Source organism: Poecilia reticulata, linkage group LG2, assembly GCF_000633615.1.
Source record: "Poecilia reticulata strain Guanapo linkage group LG2, Guppy_female_1.0+MT, whole genome shotgun sequence".
Taxonomy (NCBI): Eukaryota; Metazoa; Chordata; class Actinopteri; order Cyprinodontiformes; family Poeciliidae; genus Poecilia; species Poecilia reticulata.
Genome location: NC_024332.1, coordinates 17,936,223 through 17,946,976, shown reverse-complemented (window position 1 = coordinate 17,946,976; position 10,754 = coordinate 17,936,223). Strand labels below are relative to the sequence as shown.

Below are 10,754 nucleotides of genomic sequence, written 5' to 3'. Positions count from 1 at the left end.
CAGGTTCCATGACACACATAAGCTAAAAACTCAAAAGGATTCAAACACAGCACTTTTACTCTTCTGAGCCTTCCTGTTTTCTGTTGGAAGTCTTGCTCTCTCTCACTCTTTCCTAAAGAAGCCAAAGACATTCCCTGACATGAATAAAATAGGCTCCTTTTTAAATAYCTTTTGACATTTGTGTGTTTAATCCGACTAAATATTTGAAAACTTCACTGAAACTAAAACTGAAAACAGCTAACGCTGAGCCTTGTTTTTCTTTACATGAACTTTTGAGTTCAGTGATCTGAAAAAGATCGGATATCAGTCAGACCAGTGCAAGATAAAAAGTATCSWRWCTCTGTTGCCAGCCAATTTTTTCAAAGCATMTCTTATTTATTCATCCTACAGGTTGAATAAAGATCCAGCTACGAAAATTGAGAGTTGAATACAGTCGGTGTAGATTTTTGTTATTGTTTTTCCAGTTCTGCAAACATTTTTTCCCCCACCATAACAGTTTGATAAGGAAAACTGCAGCTGCTCTGTGCTGCATCACTGTTTTTGTGTGTAAGACGCTGAGGCGGATTTATTCCTGTGACCTTTGCTATGAATGAAGAAACACCTTGGAACTGGTTTGGATCTTAGTTTGTTTCAGATTGTTTCTTTTGCTCTGTTTCTAAAACTTTGTGTGGTCTCACACTTTAATTATTTGATTATCAGATGAGCTCTGATAATCATCACCATCACCTTAGACGGCAAACGTTTTGGTGTCATCTGAGCCGTCTCACCCTTTGTGTTCCTTCATATTGCATGACCTGTCAYGACTCTGCAGACACCACTTCGCTTTATCTGTGCCTCTCCTCTTCTTCACGGCCATTACTGTAATCCTACTTATTGCTATTTGTTGCATCTCCCCCATTTTTCTGATGACATACACCTTGAAAAACCGAGCCATTGATTGTGTGGAAATTCACTCTAAAAGGCTGAATCATATTTCAAGCAAGAAAACATGCAACTGTTAGCAATATTTTTTWAAATGTTACTCTAGCAGCATTTTGTTTTGTTATAGAAGCTTGATGGTGTTTTTCATTTCAAAAACAGAGAACCAACATTTCAGTTCCACCTTCTGGTCGTGCTTAATCTGTGTCAGTATAGTGGCAGGCGGTCCAGGTGTTGCCACTGTGACCCACTAACGTTTGACTCGTCAGCCATAAACGTGAGCCTGAGCGGACACTAATCCCAAACCCTGAGCCTTATTAAGAACATTAACGCTTGAATCGGCAGCTGAGCTGTGAGTTTGCGCGTGTGTGAGTGCGTGGGGGTGTGCGTGTGTGTGTGTGGGGGTGTGTGTGTGGGTGGGTGGGTGTTAGGGGTTGGGGGTCGGAAAGGAATTCTTTTGTCACTAAAGACCAGAAAAGTTTCCTTAGTTGCAAAAAGTTAACATTTTTAATAAGGTATTGGGCATTATTCTTATCTCAATAGTGGGAAGACCTCTGAAAAACACACCAAAGTTTACCATGCTTCTATCTGATTTGACAGATTTGTGATGTTGTTTCATATTTAAATTGAATTGAGGACATGTGGATGGTTTCAAACAGACTTTGTTAGTTTTCTTAGAACAAAAACGCAATAAATGATAGATTTTTTTTCCTGTGTATGGAAGTAGGAAGACARACTTCATTAAAATTTTAGAATCGGCACATCCCCTCTAAAGATTGTATTTGAAGTCCTCCAACAAATTTAGTTGTTTCATCAAATTTTTAGAGCTGTAGGAGAAACAGAGCCGTTGTTCTGTCATCTCCACCATGTTCRGACAGCTCTTCTTTATCCTCAGTTGTGCAGTCCACATAATGATGCTCATTATCCACGAATGAAGAAAACATGGAACAGCGGGGAACATTTCCTGGAGGGAGCAGCCTACCAAAACTAATCCAAGAGTTCAACGACGGCCAGGAGATTAGGAAAGGTCACGGGATCTACATCTAAACCTCTCCAGGCCTCACTTGCCTTTAGTTTTTGCGATTCAACAAAAAAAAAAAAAAAGACGAGACTGAGCCAAAATGACATCCACGGGAGAGTCCCTGGAGGAAACTGATGACTTACCAATAAGAATAGAAAGACCTAAAAAATATCCTGGTGATTCCCAACTTCACTTTTTTGAAAATATTTTATGTCATTAACTTACAGCAGTTCAGTAAAAGAACATCATATTTCCAGTAAAACATGGCGGTGGCAGTGTGATGGTCTGGGTTTGCTTTGCTGACTCAGATCCTCAGCTTGTGATCATTAAAACGGTCGTACAAAGAAAAGTGGGCCAGAAGTCCTCCACACCAGTTATCACAAACGCTTCATGGCAGATGTTGCTATCAGATATAGTTGTTGGGTTTTGTGGGCAATTGTTCTTTTAYACAGGACTAAGTTTGTTTGGACATCTTTTTCCCTTAATAAATAGATTAYTTGTTTTTACTTAGGTTAACTTGGTCTGATTCTTGTTTAATTACCTAAGCAAACACTTTTTYACAGCACTTCATTTTTTCCATTATACCCATCAATAAATACTGCTCCAATAGATTTGTTTGCAATCTTAGTTATTCAAAGAACTACCGAGCTTCATAGTGTTGCTTTTCTTTGCTGTAAASATGTACARGATGTTCAGTTCTCTCTTTTTTTTTKAGTTTATCGTTCATCTATCGTGAGATCACCCTCCGATACCGGCTTTCGTTTCACAGGARCAGCCCTCGGGACTTTTCCAWTTGAGCAAGAAGTGTGGTGAAAGGATATTTAYTCACGTCGATGGAGAAAATGTCCACGAGAAAACGGGCTGAAGCTGAAACTGGACATTAATGAGGGGATTTTTCAGAAACAGAATAGCTTCTTTCTGGCCTGATTGAGGGTCTGGTTTTGATGTGATATGCGTGGGAGTTTCTGGGGGTAGGGTGTGGCTGGGGGAGTAAGTGATATCAGGTCAGAGAGAGGAAACTGATGGAGGTCTCTTTGTGAGCTTCAGTGCATGTGGAGCCTCAGAGAGGCTGCAGCTTTGTGTCCGAACACCCAAGGCCATGCTGACCGTTATTAATCATGGTTACATCGTTTTACAAAGTCACTATCCTCACAGAGATGAACGTTTATTTGCTTTGATTCACATTYGTCTGCCTTGGTGGAGGAGAAAGGAACTAAGATTAAAGTGAACAATCAGTGAGCAGTTCCTGATCAAGTCATGCTAACTMGAAAACGCTAAAAAGTTCAAGTTAGGTCTGATGCAGAAACAATGGAAMATTTTCAAATTAATGCTGCACATGTTAATATAAGAGGAAACTTTGCTTAAAAACACAAAGCACGGTCAGTCGGTGTGTTTCATCCATATTATTTGGCTTGAAAAATGTTTTTAAAGAAATAGATTTTGGTTCTGTTTCATCTARTGACTGAATAATTGATGACTTAACCTATTTATCCTAGCTTTACAATTCCCTTCTTCATTTTGTGTATTTTCATAACATTTACATGTGTGTATTTACTCCTTGCTGTGTAAGATTAGTGTGACCTTGGTGTCAACATCAGTGAACTCCAGCTGTCTTTAAAGATGTGAAACCATCTGTTTCAGAGGTTGTGTTGGATAAAGCCTCAGCGGTGCCATGACCTTGGCTCTGGGTCAKTTCTTATTCCCAGTTTGAACCACATGCTGCCATGTTGTCCCRACTTGCTTCCATCTTGTGTCGGTCCGTTTCGTGCCCAGGCACGTCGTTGGCATATCAACAGAATTTTCTCTTTAGTTGATCAAGATAAATTAAAACAAAAAAAAAATACTGTAAACTATCAATTGTGTCAAAGATCTCCAAGGTGACGAATTATTGGAAGGTTATTGCCAAGCAGATCATTTTCATAACCAGGTCCAAATAAAAATAAAAGTTCAAAATTTCCAAAAGATTGAAATAACCGACGGTCCAGGTGTTGCATTCTTTCATTTTTTCTTTCATTTATTTTTCAGAGCCTCATAAATATGCATTGAAACTTATTTTCTGCCAATTTAGTCTATTATTGTCTGTATTTTCTTCACGTTTATGCATGTCTGTTGTGTTAAATCATTAGTTTTCTAATCTGTTAATGAATGATGCTGTTTCGCTTCTCATTGGTTGGTATCTCACTTCCTACCACCCTGTTCCTTTAGGCCACTTTAAAGCGTTTTTACATTTATCTTAAGTAATCTTGTTCTTATTTATGTTATTTTGTTACTAAACTCAGGTAGAAAAATTATCCATCTCAAGGTGACAGATATTTCATAACTAAATAGTTTGTCTGGCTACTCTACCTGGGGTCAGATTATTTATTGTTTAGGTGCAAGAGAAATGTAGTAACCTGAGGGGRAAAAAACTACACATATAACAAATTATAGCTTAAAGCATTTTCTGTCTTTCAAAAAAGAGCCTATTGACTGGTTGTATGGTTTTGATCGGATCAGAAGAAAAGATCAAATTGTCAGAACAATAATAGTTTGTCGCATGTCCTTTATTTAAATACGTAGTTCTTTGTTCACATTTGCTTGTTTACATTTCTCATATTTGTTTCAGGGTACTCCCTGGKATTCCTGTAATTGTTTTGTTGTGCTTAACTTCCTATTTTGCTTGACATTTAGATTTTCTTGATATATATGCAGCTCTGGAAAAAATTAAGACCAAACTGCACTGAAGTCCTTTGAAAATCTCCTGGTTTTTCCGCCAAATATTGATTTCTGAACTCTTCCTAAGTTAAAACATTAATATTGTTGTTTCTAAATGAATATTAACTTGTTTTCTTTGCTTTATTTCAGGTCTGAAAAGCACTGTTCATTTTACTCAAACATATACTCATAAAATGTAAAATCAGARAAAGTGATCATTTTAAGTGGTCTCTTAATTTTTTCCAGAGATGTACATATGTGTGACAAAAACTGGGATTTCTTACGCAAACTAATTAGACATTTTGACTTGTTTAAACCTGAATAAAATAAGTTTTTTTAAGAATCGCACCTTTACTGTCTTGGCCTTTGCTCTCAATAACGATAGACTTCTAGGTGAATTTCACTTCAGTTAAATGTGTTTGTATGACACCAATACATACAAGCTTTGAGAACGCATTGGTCCAATTCATGTCCAGTTGAACAGAAGGCATTTCGACCTATAGTCAAATTCAGTTAAATCATGATATACCTAGAGATATCACCTACCGACATATCTACCTGACAGGGTGGTGAAATGTGCATTGAGTTGGTGATTTTTGAAGCTGCTCTCTACCTTTAACAAGAATGTGACGACAGTGGATAGGAACCACTTCCTTTTAACCTTTAGYAGAAAAGGGCTCAGTATGAATGGTCCGGCTTGAGATTTGCATTGCAAGRAAGTAGATGCACAAAAAGACCAAAAGACCTGAAGCAGGRCTCTTTTGACCAGRGGTTTTGATTGGACAGACTGTAGAGGAGAGTATCGTGATAATCAGTAGCTTCACCTGTAGCTCTGTCAATTGAAGAGACACAGGAATACAGGAAGGACCATAACTGGACCTTCTTGTTATGGTCCTCCATAACAGGAAGGTCCAGTTATGGAGGACCTTCCTTCCATAACTGTGACCCTATGGAAGGAAAATCACAAAACCCCCAAGGAGACTAGCATTAAATATAAAATTTTAAAGAGCCACTGTGCATTTTATCCCAATGAATCAAGATTTTTCTTCAATATTCAGAATTCTGATCATTTGTAACCTCTTTAGCTGYTTAACTCTAAATGTGTATTTATCTATCAATAGTACTTGCAGATTCTTTTAAGGCTTGATTGATTGATGGATGGTTGGTTGATGAATAAATATTTGAATTTGCTCCTTTTTTCCAGATGAGATCATGCAGCTGGACACCAATCCCCCCCGCGCTGCTGACATCACGCCTGATCTCAGAAAGCAGTTTGCCTTCCTTTCAGGTGACGGCTTCATGTTTTTATCTTGTGGTTACATTTATCTGACAGTTACCGACGTCACTCCTGTTTCCTTTCCTTCAGTGATTATTTGAGCTCAAACTGTGTCCGATTCATATACAGGTCCTTCTCAAAAAATTAGCATATTGTGATAAAGCACACCAACTGAAATATTTCAGGTCTTTTATTGTTTTAATATTGATGATTTTGGCATACAGCTCATGAAAACCCAAAATTCCTATCTCAAAAATTAGCATATCATGAAAAGGTTCTCTGATCGAGCAACTAACCTAATCATCTGAATCAACGAAGTAACTCTAAACACCTGCAAAAGATTCCTGAGGCTTTTAAAAACTCCCAGCCTGGTTCATTACTCAAAACCGCAATCATGGGTAAGACTGCTGACCTGACTGCTGTCCAGAAGGTCATCATTGACACCCTCGAGCAAGAGGGTAAGACAAAGAAAGAAATTTCTGAACGAATAGGCAGAGTGGTGTATCAAGGCACCTCAGTGGGAAGTCTGTGGGAAGGAAAACGTGTGGCAGAGAACGCTGCACAGCGAGAAAAGGTGACCGGACCCTGAGGAAGATTGTGGAGAAGGGCCGATTCCAGACCTTGGGGGACCTGCGAAAGCAGTGAACTGAGTCTGGAGTAGAAACATCCAGAGCCACCGTGCACAGGCGTGTGCAGGAAATGGGCTACAGGTGCTGCATTCCCCAGGTCAAAGGTCAAGCCACTGTTGAACCAGAAACGGCGGCAGAAGCGCCTGATCTGGGCTACAGAGAAGCAGCACTGGACTGTTGCTCAGTGGTCCAAAGTACTTTTTTCGGATGAAAGCAAATTTTGCATGTCATTCGGAAATCAAGGTGCCAGAGTCTGGAGGAAGACTGGGGAGAAGGACATTCCAAAAGGCCAGAAGTCCAGTGTCAAGTACCCACAGTCAGTGATGGTCTGGGGAGCCATGTCAGCTGCTGGTGTTGGTCCACTGTGTTTTATCAAGGGCAGGGTCAATGCAGCAGCTATCAGGAGRTTTTGGAGCACTTCATGCTTCCATCTGCTGAAAAGCTTTATGGAGATGAAGATTTAATTTTTCAGCACGACCTGGCACCTGCCCACAGTGATAAAACCACTGACCATGGTATTACTGACCATGGTATTACTGTGCCCAATTGGCCTGCCAACTCTCCTGACCTGAACCCCATAGAGAATCTGTGGGATATTGTGAAGAGAAAGTTGAGAGACGCAAGACCCAAAACTCTGGATGAGCTTAAGGCCGTCGAAGCATCATGGCCTCCATAACACCTCAGCAGAGCCACAGGCTGATTGCCTCCATGCCGCATTGAAGGCTGCTAAAGAATTCCTGACCAAGTATTGAGTGTATAACTGAACATAATTATTCAGTTATACACTGAAGGTTGACTTTTTTGGTATTAAAATACATTTCTTTTATTGGTCAGATAAAATATGCTAATTTTTTGAGACTGGGATTTTGGGTTTTCATGAGCTGTATGCCAAAACCATCAGTATTAAAACAATAAAAGACCTGAAATATTTCAGTTGGTGTGCAATGAATCTAAAATATATGACAGTTTAATTTTTATCATTACATTATGTAAAATAATGAACTTTATCACAATATGCAMATTTTTTGAGAAGGACCTGTATGCTTAGTTCACATTGTTTTATCTCTGGACAGTTAATATTTGCCATTCAAATGTCATGTCTGTCCCTTTCCTCTTTACTTCCTCTCTGACCACAGCGGCAAATACCTTCTGCTCAGTCGCTTCTTTCCTGGATCTATTTTTGACCAAAAATGCTTCTTCTTTTTTTTCACTCCATCATCTTCTAGGATTAAAAAAAACAAWAAAAACTGTCCTCTGTTTTTATTTTTGCGACCTTGTGGACGCAGCAGACACTGGGAACATTTTGAAAAACCCAAAGCAGACGCTRAAAGCATGACCATGCACTTGCTGTTGCCATGGTGATGGGAGGAGAAAAATCAGGCGGATTGATATTCCAGTCACATGTGCTGACAGAGCAGCTGTTGCTTGGAGGGAGGTAGACGGTGTGTGTGTGTGCGTGTGTGTCCGTGTGTGCGTGTGACAGAGAGAGATTGATTGAGGTTGTAGAGGTCGTCAACAACAAGCAAGTTGTTGCAGTATCTCTGTTTCATTTTTTTAGCGTTTTATTATTTTTCTTTATTTTCTTTATTATTTTTCTGCTAAAAATATAGTTTTTAATATTCAGAGATGCACTGACCAGGCATTTTCTGTCTTCAATCATGTTCTCATTTTGTTTTCTATTCATTTAATTCATTTATGTATTTATTTATAAAATGCTTTAAAAACCAAAGGCACCCAAAGTGCTCTGCAGGGCAATCAAATAATCAATTACGTAGGACTTACCTGGTAAAATAAGGGTTAAGAAATGGCAACAGTTTTGTTGACAGAGGAAGTTTTTCACATGCAATCCCTACATTTTGTTTGATGCATTTCTCTAAATCGCACGCTGTTGATGCGTTTATAGAACAAAAATGGCGGAAGCTCTTAGTTTTGATGCATTAAACAAATATYAGATATTTCCGTATCTGATCTGACCCGTCAGGTCCAATCAATTAGCCATTTTCAATCTTTGGCCGATTGATTGGTGCATCTTTAATAAGACATTGCGTTTTTTAAGAAATCCATTAATTCATGGTGTTTTAAAAAATTTATTATTTTTTAAATGAATCAATTTGAAAGTCTTTCTCATATCAACATGTATTTGAATTTGTATTTCAGGCCATAAAATTGATCAAAACTGTCAAACACAGTTTTTGACTGCTAGTTTTCAACGGCAGTACCAAGTTTTTCTTTTTTTCAGCATTTTCTGAGTTTGTCATCTTGTTTAGGAGGCTGTGCTGTGTGGATCATAGGTCCCTGTATTTCTCTACAACACATCCAACACGTGTTGAACATACTCCACAGTCACCAATGTGAAATAGAAGGGAAAATGTTAAAAATTCAGTATTGAAAAAGAACCAGTCTGCTGTAACTCAGGTATGGTTTTTTTTCCAACAAGACAAGTTAAGCTGTGTTAAATGTCTGATATCAACTTATTGAAATAAGTGTCTTTGTATTGCTGCGTAATATGCAAGAACTCCCGAGTTTTGTCAGTGGTACATCTGTGCTCTTACATGCTTTGCAGCGTCTTGCAAACCGTGTAGCTCTGCTTCCTGGTTCTCCTCACTGACTACATAAACATAATGTGTTCTGTTGATCATTTTTCCTGAACCTTCTCTGTTGAGCCTCAGATATGATGAATATTTCTGCACAATTGGCTCTTGCCTCATAGACTTTCCAAGCAGTTCAGCTCTACCTCCCACTGCTCACAGGAAGTGAAATCAGGTCAAAGTCTCATCACTATTCCCTGTTGTYTTTTGTTGTCGTTAATTCATAACCACATTTCTATTTGACTCTTTGTCATTGGTTATTTTAGGTTCAGTACAATCAATTTAAAAAAAACATTTTTAAATTTCTATTTACATAGGGGTGCCATGTCTGATCCGGGAGGACTATAGYGCCCCCTAGCTACAGCCTCTGCTAATCTMATTTTATTATGTGAGAAATCAGTTTTAAAGTAATAAAGAAAACATTACAAATAGTTTTAGCAATCTCATATAAAGATACCGGTTTTACAGTATCTTTTTTACACAAGGCTTTAACTCAAACATGATCATCTAATTAATTTTATTTTAAACKGTAACAGCTTAATAAGGGCAATAGGTGGTACTTATTTAACTTCCTCACTATGCCTTTTTTCATCGGTGGAAATATTTCTAGAATCCRGAATTTCTTGTAAGTAAAGTAAAAGCCTAATAACATTCTTTCAGCCAACTGACAAGCAGTAAACATTAGTTTTCTACATTAGTCTTAATACACAAGGCAAACAAAGTCCAGGACTTCACATGACATCTCATTAAAATGATTTAGACTRATTTAAGCTGAAAAACGTTGCTCTTTTACTCTTTTAATCTCATCTCGTGGAACTGTTTCATCAGCTCAGTGTAGCCTTTGATTCTTCTCCTTCTATCTAAATTTGAAAAGCATTTTCCTTCACAGACTAATAATAATAATGATGATTTCAGTTTGATCCCTGTTCATACAGYGTTTGTGCAAAACTCCTTTAAATTCAAAACTGAAATGCTCAACGTTTCTCTTTCTCTGTCTTGCAGGCGGTAGAGGAGATAACGGCAGTCCCATCATTGTGTTTCCAGAGTTTCCTGCATTTGGGGAAATCACGGACAGAGAGTTTCACAACGTCCTGACCTATCTAACAAGTGTGCCCAGGTAGGGTCTGTCACTGACCGACTGCAGCAGACTGAGGCAGAGGATGAACATCCCAGCTTCCTTACTTCCTGTTTCACCACTTGTTTTTCTTGTTTCTTATCTTTTTTACACTCGTGAATTCATCTTCTCTTACTCTTCATCCTGCTGCACTTTTGCGGTTTTTGAAAAAATTATTAATTCATGGATGGGATGCTTCAAGTGAAAGCAAAACTGAAAGTGATGATGAATCTTATAAACACTCAATAAATGTTATTTGTGTGAGTATAAAACCTGCCACTAGGTGGCAGTGGATCACAGTACTGATCTCTGGTTATTAATGAAGAAGCTTTGGACACAGTGGTTCCTGTAAGATTTCAAAAATCTAAATCGTATTCCTGCTTAAGATAACTAAATGCATCCATGTTTTTGCTCACAAGGTCAGATCAATTTAGAAAATAAATGAGAACCTCAGATATAAGACATTTTTTACCTCCAAATATACCCACAAAAAAAAAATAAAATAAAATAAATA

General features: G+C 38.2%; 1 protein-coding gene across 9 annotated transcripts in view; it reads left to right on the top strand.

Moving 5' to 3' along the window:
- mcf2lb (mcf.2 cell line derived transforming sequence-like b) overlaps positions 1–10,754 on the top strand; it is a 42,998-nt gene that overhangs the window by 11,252 nt on the left and 20,992 nt on the right. For all 9 annotated transcript variants that reach the window (XM_017302737.1, XM_017302736.1, XM_017302763.1 and 6 more), the window contains exons 2-3: positions 5,838–5,921; positions 10,129–10,243. In XM_017302737.1, coding sequence (XP_017158226.1) covers positions 5,838–5,921; positions 10,129–10,243 — 199 coding nt within the window. The remainder of the gene's footprint in view (positions 1–5,837; positions 5,922–10,128; positions 10,244–10,754) is intronic.